The 16,345-nt window shown below is 36.1% G+C and overlaps 1 protein-coding gene across 1 annotated transcript in view; it reads right to left on the bottom strand.

Moving 5' to 3' along the window:
- Positions 1–16,345, bottom strand: part of HSF5 (heat shock transcription factor 5) — a 51,342-nt gene that overhangs the window by 17,873 nt on the left and 17,124 nt on the right. Inside the window, 3 exon segments of the mRNA XM_047832292.1 lie at positions 9,110–9,287; positions 11,826–12,347; positions 14,950–15,047. Coding sequence (XP_047688248.1) covers positions 9,110–9,287; positions 11,826–12,347; positions 14,950–15,047 — 798 coding nt within the window.

Raw genomic sequence — 16,345 nt, 5'->3', positions numbered from 1 at the left:
TATCAAACCTGGGTATTATCAACAGCTTAAGTTTTGCCAATCAAAAAAAAATCTTTTGGGTTGATTTAATTTGCATTTCTCTACTTGATTTCTCTGAGGGGTTCAACATCATTCTACAAGCATATTGGCCACTTTATTTCTTCCGACCTGCACATTAATATCATTTTCTTTACTTTTATTGGGTTGACTTTTTCTTATTGATTTGTAGGAGTTTTTATGTATGATGAATAGAATACTTTGTATTTTGTTGTAAATATTTTCTCTTAGTCCATGTAACAGAAACTTCTACTTGTCTCCTGATATTTATTCCTCCTTTAAATCATGGTGTTGTTTAACTAGGCAAATGGTCCCCAGGTAAAGACTACATTTCCAAGCTCCCCTTCAGCTAGTTTGACCATGTGACCAAGTTCTAGTCAAACTGATGAGAGCATAGGTGATGATTATGCTCATAAAAGGAAAGGATATTTATAGCAGCCTGCTGGCCAACGTACTGATATAGTGGTGAGCCATTTTTAACCCTGCAACACCTGAGGGCTACCAGAGAGAGGTAAAGCTGCCACATCAGCTCTAGACAGCTTATCCTCAGAATATATCATAAGGGAAGAACAAACTTCTAAACTGTTTAAGCTACTAGTTTTTTGTTTTGTTACAGCAGCCTAACTTATACATGGACTAATATGGAATTTGGAATCTAGAAGTGAGGTACTGCTATTATTCAAATTAAAATACACGTTATGAGCTTGGTGGTCAGACAGCAGGTAATTATGACACTAGACACTAGCTAGAACACTGGTGATCTTTGTAGCCCATGTCAAAACATTTGATAAAATTGTTACTGTGATACCCTGGAAGACAGGCCACATGCAAAGTGAGCAAGTAACCATAAGGGAAAAGGCTGACAAAATTCACAGTGTTAGTTGTTTCTTGACACATTCAGCAAAGTCCTAAAATAAGAGATGAACTCAGGCTAGAGGTAGCCAAAGCACATGCAAAGATAGAAGGGAATACTTCTCTGACTGTAGTTGATAACCTATTGTCTAGAGATCAGCAATTTGGACTGTGCACCCAACCACTTCATTATCCCAACATGAAATAATAGTAAGAGGGCCTGAAGCTTTTCTTAAGTACTTCTGATAGACAATGGGAGAGAGCTCTGTGGCAAAGATCAGATTAAGAATATTTATCTTTCCAATGGAACCCATTCTTTTAGATGACCTCAATATAGGTTCCATTAGGTTGAATGAAAGGGATGAGCAAAGTACAGACAGTAAATCAAATACCAGACTTTTCAGGCTTAAAAACTACCTAAATAAGATCTCTGCTATAACTCACATTTGGAATGAACAAAGGCAAACAAATCAGTAGTCTACCTTTTTTTTTTTTTTTTTAAGAATTGAAATGCCAGAGAAATAACAAACATGCCCTGCTAAGATATAGGACTGTTCAGCTTCTTTAGTAATCCTCACACCCTTTACACACTCTCTAACAAAATATAGGCAACAAAAACTGGACTGCTCCGAAACCATGTATATTCCAGGGGTGCCTAGCTGGCTCCATAAAGAATGTGACTCTTGATCTTGGGATTGTGAGTTCAAGCCCCACATTGGGTGTAGAGATTATTTAAAAAATAATAAAATGTTAAAAAAAAAAAAAGAAAGAAAAGAAATGTATATTCCCCAAGGACCACATGAACGTAATGATTTGTATGTATTGATAATGTGTTCCTTTTTATTGCTGAATATTATTCTGTTGTTGTATGGATACACTGTAATTTATATGTAATTCATAACTTGTGATGAGTGTATGCTTAATTTAATTTTTAAGAAACTGCCAAATGGTTTCCAAAAATGGTTACACTATTTTTATTCCCCACTAGCAGTGTATGAAGAGTTCTAGCTGCCTCATCAACGCTTGGTACGGTCTTGTTTTTTTCTTTAAAAATTTTAGCCATTCTGGGGCGCCTGGGTGGCGCAGTCGGTTAAGCGTCCGACTTCAGCCAGGTCACGATCTCACGGTCCGGGAGTTCGAGCCCCACGTCAGGCTCTGGGCTGATGGCTCAGAGCCTGGAGCCAGTTTCCGATTCTGTGTCTCCCTCTCTCTCTGCCCCTCCCCCGTTCATGCTCTGTCTCTCTCTGTCCCAAAAATGAATAAACGTTGAAAAAAAAAAAAAATTTAAAAAAAAAAAAAAATTTTAGCCATTCTAATGGGCAGGTAGTGATGTCTCCCTGTGACTCCCAATCACTTCCCTGATTATTTAACATGTTAAGCATTTCTTCATGTGTTTATTGACCACTTGTACCACTTAGTGGTATGTCTGTTCATATATTCCCCCCACTTTTGAATTGCACTGTAAGAGTTCTTTTTATATTCTAAATGTGTCCTTTGTTTTCACATATGTGTTGTTGATATTTTCTCCTAAACTTTGGCTTGTCTTTCCATTTTCTGAATGATGCCTTTCCAAGAGCAAAAGTTTTAAATTTTGATGAAATCCAATTTATCAATTTTTTCTTTATTGATCACGTTTTTGTGTTCTAAGACATCTTTGTCCGCTCCAAAGTAGCAAAGCCTTTCTGTTATTTTTCACCAAGCTTTGTATGTTTGAGTTTTATATTTAGGTTTGTTCACTCCAAAGTAGCAAAGGTTTTCTCCTTTTTTTTCAAGGAGTGTTATACATTTGGGTTTTATATTTAGATCTGTAATTCATTTTGAGTTAATTTTTAATTATGGTGTGAGGTATGGATCAACGCTAATTTTTGTTGAAAAGACTTACCTTTCTCTACTGCATTGCCCTGGCACCATTGTTGAAAACCAATTGACCACAGGGGCGCCTGGGTGGCTCAGTGGGTTAAGTGTCCGACTTCGGCTCAGGTCACGATCTCACAGTTGGTGAGTTTGAGCCCCGCATCGGGCTCTGGGCTGACAGCTCGGGGCCTGGAGCCTGTTTCAGATTCTGTGTCTCCCTGTCTCTCTGACCCTCCCCCGTTCATGCTCTGTCTCTCTCTGTCTCAAAAATAAATAAACGTTAAAAAAAAAAATTTAGAAAATCAACTGACCACATATGTGTGGATCTATTTCTGGACTATTTTGTTTCATTCACAAATAGAAAAGATATGTCTATCTTTTCACCAATATCAAACAATTTTCATTACTGTGACTTTGTGGTAAGTCTTAAAATCAGATAAAATCTCCTTTGAAAATTGCTTTGTTAACTCTATAACCTTTGTATTTCCTTTTTTTTTTTTTTTAATGTTTTATTTATTTTTTGAGAGAGAGACAGAGAGACAGTGCGATCAGGGGAAGAACAGAGAGAGAGGGAGACACAGAATCCGAAGCAGGCTCCAGGCTCCGAGCTGTCAGCACAGAGCCCGACGCAGGGCTCGATCTCACGGACTGCGAGATCATGACCTGAGCCGAAGTCGGCCGCTTAACCCACTGAGCCACCCAGGCGCCCCTGTATTTCCTTTTAAATCTCAGAATCAGATTATATTTAAAAAAGTCTACTGGAGGGGCGCCTGGGTGGCTCAGTCGGTTAAGCGGCAGACTTTGGCTCAGGTCATGATCTCGCAGTCCGTGAGATCGAGCCCCGCGTCGGGCTCTGTGCTGACAGCTCGGAGCCTGGAGCCTGCTTCGGATTCTGTGTCTCCCTCTCTCTCTGTTCTTCCCCTGATCGCACTGTCTCTCTGTCTCTCTCTCAAAAAATAAATAATTAAAAAAAAAAAAACTAAAAAAAAAAAAGTCTACTGGAATTTTGATTGAGATTGCACTGAATTTATAGATCAGTTTAGAGAGAGCTGTCACTTTAACAATGTTGGATCTTCTTATCCATGAATATGGCATATCTTTCCACTTTATTTATGTCTTCTTTTATTTCTTTCAGCAAAATTTATAGTTTTCAATGTAGAGGTCTTGGACATCTTTGGTTCAACCTATTCCTAGGTATCTTAGGATTTTGGTTTTACTGTAAATGTTTGGTATTTTAATTTCATTTTCCAATTGTGTGCTGCTAGTTTATTAAAATACAATTGCTTTTTATATATCAATCTTATGTCCTAAAACCTTGCTAAATTCATTTATTTGTTCTGTTGTAGATTCCCTAGATTTTTTTTATATAAGTAATCATATCATCAACAGATACTTTTACTTCTTTCTTTTCAATTTTTATGCCTTTTATTTCTTTTTCTTTCCTATTGCAATGGCTAGGCCCACCAGTATAATACTGAATATATAAGTGGTGACTGTAGGCATCCTTGCCTTGTTCCCAGTCTCTAAAGTATAAAGTTTGGTTTTCACCATTAATTATGATCTTTGCCATACATATTTTATAGGTGCTATTTATCAGTTTGAGGAATTTTCTACTATTCCTATTTTGTTGAGAGTTTTTATTATGAATAAGTACTGACTTTTGTCAAGTGTTTTCCCTGCATCTTTTAAAATCATCGTAGAGTTTTTCTCCTTTATTCTGTTAATATAGCAAATAACATTGTTTAACATTTGAAAATCAATCAAGCCTTGCATTCCTCAGATAAATTCTATTTGGTTGTAGAGTATTATCCTTTTTAAATATTGTTGGACTCAATTTACTATTTTGTTAATGATTTTTGCATCTATATTCAAGAGGATTAATTGGTCTATAATTTTTGTTCTTATTTTGAGGAAAGTTTTTAATAACCAATTCAACTTCTTTAATAGAAGTGTGTGAATTTTGGTAAGTTATATTTTTCAAAAAATGTGTCTATTCCATTTGTATTCATTGATGTAAGACTGTCCACAGTATTCTCTTATTCCTTTAATATCCATAAATTCTGAGGTGGCAATCTCTTTCTTTTTTTTTAAGTTTTATTTATTTAAGTAGCCTCTACAACTCAATGTGGGGCCTGAACTTATGACCACGAGATCAAGAGTCACATGCTCCACCAACTGAGCCAGCCAGGCACCCCGGTAATCTCTTTCTCATTCTTTTTTTTTTTTTTTTTTTAATGTTTGTTTCTTTTGAGAGAGACAGAGAGGGCCCACACAAGTAGGGGAGGGGCAGACAGAGAGAGAAAGACACAATTAGAAGCAGGCACTAGGCTCTGAGCTGTCAGTGCAGAGCCCGATGTGGGGTTTGATCTCACGAACTGTGAGATCATGACCTGACCCAAAATTGGATGTTTAGACACCAAAGCCACCCAGGTGCCCCTCTTTTTCATTCTTGATAGTTATGATTTGGGTTCTCTTTTTTCTTGATCAGTCTAGCTAGAGGCTTGTCAACTTTGTTGATCTTTCCAAAGAGCCAGTTTTATATTTGTTAATTTTCTCAATTGTTTTCTATTTCATTGATTTCTATTCTTATTTTATCATTTCCTTCCTCATGTTTACTTTGGGTTTACTTTCCTCTTTTTTTTTTTTTTTCCTAGTTTCTTATATTGAAACTTCAGGTCATTGATTTTAGATCTTACTTCTTTTCTAATATTAGCTAATATTTTCTAATATTAAAATTTCTAATTTAATTTAATTTTAAAGCTACACACTTCATGCTAACATTGTTTTATTTTTTTAAGTTTTTAAAAAATGTTGATTTATTTATTTTGAGAGAGAAAGAGAGAGTACGCGCAGGTGTGGGGCAGAGAGAGAATGAGAGAGAATCCCAAGCAGGCTTTGCACCATCAGCTCAGAGCCCCACATGGGGCTTGAACTCATGAACCACGAGATCATGATTTGAGCCAAAATCAAGAGTCCGATGCTCAACCAACTGAGCCACCCAGGCACCTGGCTAACATTGTTTTAGATGCATCTCACAAACTGATATATTTTCATTGTCACTCAGTTCCAAATATTTTCTAATTTTTCTTGAGATTTTGTTTTTGAGTTATGGTTTAGAAGTATGTCACTGTATTTCCGGATATTGGAGGTTTCCCTGGTTACTTTACTGTCATTGATTTCTAATTTACTTCTGTTATATTAAGAGAATACACTTTGTATTACTGTAATTCTTGTAAATTTATTGAGACTTGTTTTATGGCCCAGTATACGACATCTCTTGGTGAATGTACTATGTGCACTTGAAAATAATGCATATTCTGTAGTTGTTGGATGCAGTGTTCTATAAATGCCAATTAAATCAAGGTGGCTGATTATGTTGTTCAGATCTCCTATGTCTTTACTAATATTTTGCCTAGTTATTCTATCAATTACTTAGATGGTGTATTAAAATATCCTACTATATCGGGGCATTGCCTGTTTTTCCTTTTGTCAATTTTTGTTTCATACATTTTGAGGCCCTATTACTACACAAAAACACATTTATAATTGATATGCTTCACTGATTAACTGTCCACCATTATGAAGCAGACTCTCTTTATAATACTCTGTCTTAAAGGCTGTTTTATCTGATATTTAAAAATAACCATACCAGGCTTCTCATACTTCCTGTTTGCATATTATATCTTTCCCCATACACTTACGTTTAACCTATGTGTCTCCTATAGTCAGTCTATTGTAGGAGTTTGCTCTTTTATCCACTTTAGCAATTTCTGCCTTTGAATTAAAGTTTTTAAAACCATTTACATATAATCACTGTATTGGTTGAATTTGGGTCAACCATTGTATTATTTGTTTTCTCATTGTCTTCTTTATTTTTCCTTCCTTCCCCCTTTCCTGCCTTCTTTTGGATTATTTCTATTGTGTTGGTGATTATCCTAGAAACTACAGTACCTACTCTTGATTCATCAAAGCCCATATTAATCAATACCTCTACCTCAGTTTCCTTCTGCCTGAAGAACACCCTGTAGAGGTGTCTGGGTGACTCAGTCAGTTAAGTGTCCAACTCTTGGTTTTGACTCGGGTCACCATCTCATGGTTCATGGGTTTGAGTCCCACTTTGAGCCCTGTGTCGGGACCCACACTGTCAGCACAGAGCCCGCTTTGGGTCCTCTCTCTCCCTCTCTCTGCCCCTCCCCTACTTGCTCTCTCTCTCTTTCTCAGAAGAAAAAAAAAACTTTAAAAAAAAAGAACACCCAGTTGAATTTCCTTTAGTGTTGATCTGGTGTGGCACATGCGCTCAATTTTGTGTTTATCTGAAAATGTCTTCATTGGCTTGCCTTCATTCTTGAATGATCATTTTCGTGGGTAGAGACTTCTGAGGTTGCGGTTTTCTTTCAGTATATTAAAATGTGATTCTACCCTTTTCTGGCTTCCATTATTGCCAATATTCCATATTGTTCAGAAAGAAGCTGTCCATATTGTTCAGAAAGAAGCTTCCAATATTCCATATTGTTCAGAAAGAAGCTGTTAGTTTAATTCAGATGTTGGCAAATTATGACCACTGGGTTAAACTGGGCCCTGCGCCTGTTTTTGTAAATATAGCTTCACTGGAACATCACCATAACTGTTCATCTACATATTCTCTATGGCTGGTTTTGTGCTACAAGGGCAGAACTGAGAGGTTAAACAGATCATATGGTACTAGCATAAAGAGAGACAAATAGACCAATGGGCTAGAATAGAGAAACCAGAAACAAATGCTTACTTATATGATCAGATGATCTTTCACTAAGATACCAAGATCACTCAATGAGGAAAGGACCATCTCTTCAACAAACGGTGTTGGGAAAACTGTATATCCACATGCAAAAGCATGAAGTTGGACCCTTATCTTACATCATATACAAAAAGTAACTCAAAATGGATTAAAGACCTAAATGTAAGACCTAAACTGTAAAACTCCTAGAAGAAAACACAGAGGAAAAACTTCATGACATTGGACTTAGCAATGATCTCTTGGAAATGACACCAAAAGCATAAGCAACAAAAGCAAACAAAACAAAACAAAATCCAAAACAAAACAAAAACAAAAAACAAATTGGACTACATCAAATTTAAAAACTTTTATGTTTTGACACAGTCCTTTATGTAAGGACACAGTCAACAGAGTGATTGTGAGTAGAATATTAGCTACATTAGTTAATGTGTGACCTTGAACAAGTTATTAATCTTCTCCAAGCCTAAACTTCGCAATCTTCAAAATGATGACAATACCACTTTCATTAAGTTTGGTTATGGCATTAAAAATGGGTATGCACAAATATTAGTTCCTGTCCTTTTCTAAATCACCTTCAAAGTCTATGCCATTGTTTTAAACATCTCCAGTGGTAAGGAATCTTAATCTCTTAATCTTTTATCATGGATTGGACCATATATATTCAACTAAAAGTGACAGTACAAGCTAAGTCCAATGAATAAGAGTAGTGATCAGGATAGTTCTTTGCCTAAAAGGTGTTTTGCAGAAAGAACCCTATGAGTCTGAGCAAGATCTTGATCATATCACTATTAGTTTACTTTTTGGAGAAATTCTCAAATAATTTCTCAATATTTTTTAAATTTTTATGGCTAAAATGATTGTCTGACCTGATTAATTCTACCTGGATTGCATGCCTCTGACATGCATACAATTTGAGAATATTAAAGCTGGCCATTGAAGACTCTGATGACTTGTTTTTGAATCACATAAAGAAACATGTCTTATTAGATGTTACTATTTTCTTAAAAAATGGTTTTGTCCAATTGCCTTACAAACAATAGAACCAACTCTATGTGCCTAAAACAATCATTAATTTTGGGTTCCTATAAATTACAGGAAAAACAATGCCACTGCAAAAGCCACTCTTGATACTATTATCATAATGTGTTCAGGATAATGTTATTAATGACTATCTAATTCTTTACTGCTACAATTTTAAGTATATTCCCTCTTATCCTACAGTCTGCTAATAAGAGAACAAGTACATCAATAATTACAAAGTCTTTGGCATCTGAAGCAGTGATTAAATCACCCTTCATCTTTGCCTTCTCCAAGTTAAATAACCCAAATTCCTGTGTTTTTACTTAATATGTTCTAGCTCTTCAAAAGCTCAAATTTTTACATGCAATATTAGGAAAATAACTTTTACATACTTTATAAGGACAATTAACACATATAGAGTTAAAATTACAGTTATGTAAAAAAGCAATGTGATAAGTATCATACAATTATGAATAAAAAAAATGAAGGCTCAGAAAAAAAAACTGTCATTCATACATTTATTTTACACCATGGTTCTAATTCTAGTATTCTGAGCACAGTAATCCTTACCAGGGGACTTTCCTTGCTGCGAGTTGCTTCTTCGCTCTCTGTATCTGGCTGGAGTGGATAAACCTGTGTCTTTACTAGGCTTGCTAGCAGGGCCCATTTCCGAAATGAGGAATCCCATCTGTTCTGAAGGCAAGATATTCTCAGGTGGATTGGCCTGGCATTTTATACTGGCATCCACCTAAAATATTAAACCCACTAATTATTATGAATTTCCCTCAAATATCTACTAAAAGTTAAGATAGGTTATCAGAGGAGTTCTATTATTGACCCATGATACAACAAACATGTTTGTAAAGGCTTTTCATTCTTATGAATGATACCATGTTTAATTTTGTTGAGCTAATCTGAATATTCATTAGTAAGATATATATTTCCCTATACACAAACCACTGAAATGTATATGGAGTTAAAACATTTACTTATGATCAGAGGAAGATTAACCATGAAGCTTGTTGATTTTTTTTTTTTTTTGGTACAATTCACACACACACAAATTTACAACTGGTTAAGACCACTATCTTTTCCATTCTAGTATCTCTTCCATCAGATTTCCACCCCCATTGGTAACATTGAGATGGTCATAGGCATAATCCTGTTGGATAATGTCAGTGGAGCTGAGGACACTTTATTCTACTAATTTTGTATTCTTTGTCTTAGAGAAGCCCTCAAAATTGTATAAGCTTCAACCCCTACAAAATCTAGATCTGTTCTGCTTATGAGATATGAGTTTCTTTTTTAGAGTTCCTAAGTTTTCTTTGGAATGTCAAATCCTTTCATAAAGGTGACCAACTTCTGAAATATTCTTATTTCTTTATGAATTTATTTTAAATAAAACTATATGGGGCACCTGGGTGGCTCAGTCAGTTGAGCATCCGACTTCGGCTCAGGTCATGATCTCACAGCTTGTGAGTTCGAGCCCCGCATCGGGCTCTGTGCTGATGGCTCAAAGCCTGGAGCCTCTTCAGATTCTGTGTCTTTTTCTCTCTCTCTGCCCCTCCCCCGCTCACACTCTGTCTCTCTCAAAAATAAACATTAAAAAAAATTTTTTTTAATGAAACTATATAATGAAATAAAGCTAAAAGTTAAAAACACAACTTTTAACAGCTGTTGTTCAAATATATTTTTTAAAGAGAAAGTAACTTTATAAATGCAATTTTAAGGTATGAAATATAATATTTTGGATGTGAACTATGAAGGAACAAAGACAAATTTTATGTTCTTTCCACAACACATTTGAAACACAATGGGCCTATCTTTGATCTACTGAATTTATAATATTATTTTAACACATGATATACTGGATTTCCACAGCTGGACTCAAAAAGGACAATGAGTTGATAGATACGTTAAGATTTTGGATCCAAAATTTGAGCTAAAAAAGAATGCATTAAAAAACAACTATCAGGTGCCTGGGTGGCTCAGTCGCATCCGACTTCTGCTCAAGTCACGATCTCACTGTCCTTGAGTTTGAACCCCATGTTGGGCTCTGCACTGACAGCTCAGAGCCTGGAGCCTGCTTCAGATTCTGTGTCTCCCTCTCTCTGCCCCTCGCCTGCTTGCACTCTCTCTTTCTCTCAAAAATAAACAAACATAAATAAACAAAACAAAAATACACAAAATAAACAAAACAAAATAAACAAATAAACAAAATAAAAAACATTTTTTTAAATTAAAAAACAAAAACAAAACACAACTATCTAAAAGTTATCTTGGGAATCTAACAGTGACAATATTTTCAGTCCCATTAAAGAAAAAAAAACCAAAAATTTAAAAATATATATCAGGCTAAGATCAAGAAAAAAAATTTAAAGTAGGAAAAATACTTAATTCACAAAAAGTGACTGTAATTTAGATGTGCTTTTATTTAGAATCAACTTTATTCATTTTCTGGTCATAAACAATAAAGGAATTAGCTTCTACCTTCAGAATATGTCTCTCAAACTAGTCAGAATTCTGCTTTAAGAATGTAGATATTAGGGGCGCCTGGGTGGCGCAGTCAGTTAAGCGTCCGACTTCAGCCAGGTCACCATCTCGCGGTCCGTGAGTTCGAGCCCCGCGTCGGGCTCTGGGCTGATGGCTCAGAGCCTGGAGCCTGTTTCCGATTCTGTGTCCCCCTCTCTCTCTGCCCCTCCCCCGTTCATGCTCTGTCTCTCTCTGTCCCAAAAATAAATAAATGTTGAAAAAAAAAATTAAAAAAAAAAAAAGAATGTAGATATTAGTAAGGAAATTCAAACACAGTATGCTCACAAGTGAAATAAGAATTCAATAATGCTGTAAGAAACTATGAACAGACTTCTAACCATCTCTTTACCCCCAGGCTACAAATAGCTTGGAAAGTCCTGATATTATCTGTTTTTTAAACCATCCTTTCTGAGTAGTGGATTTGAATCAGCCAGGCACACCTTGTCCATTCAAATTAAGATAGGAAGCAAAACTCAAGGGATGCTTTTAACATGAAAGTAAGTTTTATACCACAATGCTCAGACTGCCTCTCTAGAGGCTGACTTCAGACCATAACATAGTAAGAACACGTCTGGGGCTTAAGGTTACTTCTGAATTTTTTGTGCAGAATCACTGGGACATGATCCTTCTGGAAAGCATAATGAACCAGTATTAAACCCAAATTAACGGTGGACAAACTCTCCACTAGACCAGTTTATAGCAAGAAGCACTAGGTACTTTGAGCTTTATTAGGATTTTTTCTTTGCCCCCTTACCTGGTGTGTGCTGAATGGTAGCCCTTCTTGCACAAATACTACTGAAGATGGAGATGGATTATGACTTAGCTGCTCCTTCAGTTTGACATGAGCTTGTTGGATGGCTGCAGATTCCTGCATTGTAGTATTTTCAACAGGCTGAGCTGTGTGGATGGTATAGATGTACTCAGGTGACTGTGGTAGAGAGCAGGTAATTGCTTGTTCTGTTCCGACTACAAAAGATGTAATGTCTGAGCCTACAGGAGTAAGTGGCTCCAGCTGGCTAGCCTGACTTGTGGAAGATGGATTGCTGTTGTTTGAATTAGCTACGATATGCTGGCCTCTGTTAGACTGAGATGTTGGGCACTGATTCTCAACAGGCTCCACCTTCACCATCTCCAATTTAGGGGAGGAATGCAACTCATCTACTATCTGAAAAACAGCCTCTAGGTTAACTTCTGTCTTTTTATTTTCATCAGTAGTACTGCAAGGCCAATTAGAAGGCAGAAATTCAACTGGATAGGAGGATTGCATTGGAGGATTCTGGGAAAAGAGAAAACAGGATTGTTTGGATAGAAAATTGAATATGAGATTAAGGAAGAAAGCAACAATGTTTAGGCTCATAAATGTTAAACAAATAGATTAAATTTAACTAAAGCTCACTGAAACAACATGAACACCAATCAACTTTTCAGCAATGGTAGCTTCAATTCTATTGTTAACATTTACTTAGCAACTAATAGATGTCAACCACTATGCCAAGTTCAATACTGGAAAGGACCAATAATTTTCAGGGTTAAAGTATACAAAATCAAAAAGCTATAGTACTCAAATACCTATTTGCTGATAAAATGTCTATATACCAAATTCTTCCATAAAAGTTGACAAAAACATCACTTATATCTATCATATACTGTTTTAGGAATGTAGTAGTGAAATTTCAAACACAGCATGCTCACAAGTCCACCAATGCTTCTATACATTCAGGGGGAGGTACTGATATTCTGTTCCAAATGATCTGGGAAAAAATGGATGGAATATCGAATGTCCTTTGGTTCCTGAGATTGTTTATTTTTAATAATAAAACAATAGATTAAAAATAGCTGTCACTTTTAGATGTATCCTTTATACCTTTAAGATGCATTCTCTTATACCTAGTACTTTGCACAGAGTAGACATACAATTACATGTTTAGTGATAAATAATCTCAAGCTATGAACATAAATACTAAAGAGTAACAACTAAATAAAACACGTAATGGGTTGATATTGCCAAACACACTACAAAGACTGTGTCAATTATTCAAAGGACATTAATGCCAAATAATGTAAATTTAAATGGTGTAAGCATCAAGCCACTTTACTGTAGCCAATAGCACCATTTATTGAGTTCTTACTATGTGCCAAGCACATGCAAAGTACTTCATATACAGTATTCCTCTTAAGAGGTCTATAAAATGTGGTCATCTCCATTTCCAAATGATGAAATTGAAGTTCAGAGAAACTCTGTAATTTACCCAAACTCACAATGAAATAACTGACATATCCAAGTTTCAAACATAGGTTGCCTAGCTCAAGAGCTCTTGCTCCTAACCATTATGCTATCCTGACCATGCATGCACACCCTCACCAATATCTGCAATCCAACCAAATCCTTTAATTCCAGAATGACACCTAAAACACGTTCTTTTTTCCATTTAAAAAATTTCATGTCTACCTATCTTTATTTTCCTGTAACATGTATTGTCTTTGTAGTAAGAAAAGGTCTTTTAAAGATATTTTTAAAAATTTATTTAAAACATAAACATAATCAAGACATAAATACTGTCAGAGAATCTCCAGCATGATCCAAGGGAGAGAGCATCTGGATCCACAAACAAAAACATCTAATTTGTGGGACAGATATGTTCCTCTAGTGAAGATGAACAGACTGGACTATCATGCCCGATGGTACCTGCCTTTAAAAATATCCAACTAAGTCCATTTGATCTGATTCTATACTCTTTGAACAACAATCTGACTTCCTACGTAGCTTTGTCAAAAAAAAAAAAAACCCCGCAAAAAAGTAATGTTCCTTTACATACTGGAATGCCACTAGTAAGATATTCTCTTAAAAACAGAAGCTATCTCAGGGACGCCTGGGTGGCTCAGTCAGTTAAGCATCTGACTTCAGCTCAGAGCATGATCTCACAGTTCGTGGGTTCAAGCCCCGCATCGAGCCTCATGTCAGGCTCTGCACTGACAGCTTGGTCCCTGGAGCCTGCTTCAGTTTCTGTGTCTCCCTCTCTCTCTGCCCCTCTCCTGCTTGTGCACACATACATGCGCTCTCTCTCTCTCTCTCTGTCTCAAAAATAAATAAGCATTTAAAACAGAAGCTATAGGGGTGCCTGGGTGGCTCAGTCAGTTAACACAGAAGCTATCTCAACTGGATGATATCAAAGGCAAACACATAATTCCAATCTTTAAGCAATTATAGCATTAAAAGACAAAGCATGGAACTTAGCCTTATCCTAGAAATAGCAGTCTAAAACACTTAAATCAATGCAACTGCTTAACAATAAATAATCAGAAAATAATTAAAATATAGTGTGTACAATATGGGGGCAAAAGGGGATCACCACTTAAATTTCTCATTTTTTATTTCATTTTTCCTTTCTCATTAAAAAAAAAAGTAATTATCTGTACTATCTTGGTATGGCCATACTGTACTATCTTGGAAGAATCTGTTAATAGTGACATACACTTTTAAAATTTACCTGGTATTCATTTTACCATAGAAGAGCCTAGAACAGCAATGTTCAAACTAATTTTCAGCAATGATGAAAATGCTATCTCTGCTGTACAATTTGGTAGCCACTGGCCATGAGACTTTGAGCACCAGAAATGAATTTTAGATTTTATCTAGTTTTAATTAATTTAAACAGCCAGATGTAGCTAGTGCCTACTGTTTTGGACAGTGCAGACCTAGAAGAATCCTCAGACACCATTCATATCAACTCCCTTTTTTTAGAATTGAGAAAACTGAAGCCATAATCCACAGCTTACCTCTGGCTACTCGTTCAGATAAAATTACACTTTAAAACTGTGCAAGGTCAATCGTATTACACGTGAAGTACAGAGTGTGTCCATTGTTCCAAGAATATTACCTGGAAGTAGTTGCAGTGTGCATAGGAAGAGGCAGTGGGAGTCACACAACTACTTAGAGCGTCCATGTGGGTAGAAGGAGAGCAGCACTGTAGTACAGCTGGGACAAATTCAAACAGAGAAGAGGCATCAACCAAGTTAACCTGTGTAGCATTTAAAGCACTCCCCTTTCAACTTGGAAAGAAAAATTCCAAAGGTTTTCCTTTGGGGATGCAATAAAATTAGATTTAGTACAATCAGGTGCTATTATTTGTTGACAACAACATGGTAATTAACCAATTTAAAAAGTCATTTTAGGGGCGCCTGGGTGGTGCAGTTAAACGTCTGACTCTTAATCTTGGCTCAGGTCATGATCTCATGGTTCATGAGTTCAAGCCCAGCATCAGGCTTGGTGCTGATGATGCAGGGCCTGCTTGGGATTCTGTCTCTCCTTCTCTATGACCCTCCCCTGCTTGTACTCGCTCTCTTAAAATAAACAAACTTAAAAAAAAATTTTTTTAAGTCATTTTAAAGGGTCATGTCTACTTTTCTAAATGATTTCTCTGGCACCTAAACATTTTGTCACCTTTCTAACCAAATATTTATTTTATTGAATGTAATTTCATTTTACTGAAGGGGTGCCTGGGTGGCTCAGTTGGTTGGGCATCCGACTTTGGCTCAGGTCATGATCTCACCGTCCGTGGATTCGAGCCCTGCATCGGGCTCTGTGCTGACAGCTCGGAGCCTGGAACATGCTTCGGATTCTGTCTCCCTCTCTCTCTGCCCCTCCCCCATTCAAGCTCTGTTTCTGTCTCTCTCAAAAATAAACATTAAAAAAATTTTCATTTTACTGAAAATATCAGAACATGTTTGGAATTCCAAAATAATTGTTTCAAATATTTTAATAGTAACAAACATTTGGAGGAGGGTGTAATTTTAAGGATAAAATAAGTGAAATACTGTCCAAATGTTCTTACCATTATATAACGCATCCAGTAAAATCCAGGCAAAAATGTTTTAACCACTTAAAGAAATTACTAAGAATTTGGATCCAAGACCAAAATCTTAATTGCTACATAAACTTGAGCAAGGTTAGTCTCTTTGGGCCTCAGTTTCTGCATCTTATTAAAATGGGGGTAACAATAGTACATACCCTAGTATGTTTCTTGTGAGGAATGAATGAGCTAATAGGCATAAAGCACTTAGAATAGTACTGGAATACAGTAAGCAATCAAAAAATAAATAGCTAATGCCATTATTTTAACTAAAAAAGTAGGTTTTCCTAGTTTTCTCTTTACAGTTAGGATACCATAAAAAGATTGAACTCTTTGTATTGGGATAGTTACACTTACAGATGCAGTCTTTTTTTTTTTTTTAATATTTGTTTATTTTTGAGAGAGAGACAGAGTGTGAGTGAGG

This window comes from Prionailurus viverrinus, chromosome E1 (assembly GCF_022837055.1).
Source record: "Prionailurus viverrinus isolate Anna chromosome E1, UM_Priviv_1.0, whole genome shotgun sequence".
Taxonomy (NCBI): Eukaryota; Metazoa; Chordata; class Mammalia; order Carnivora; family Felidae; genus Prionailurus; species Prionailurus viverrinus.
This window is presented reverse-complemented; position numbering and strand designations above follow the sequence as displayed.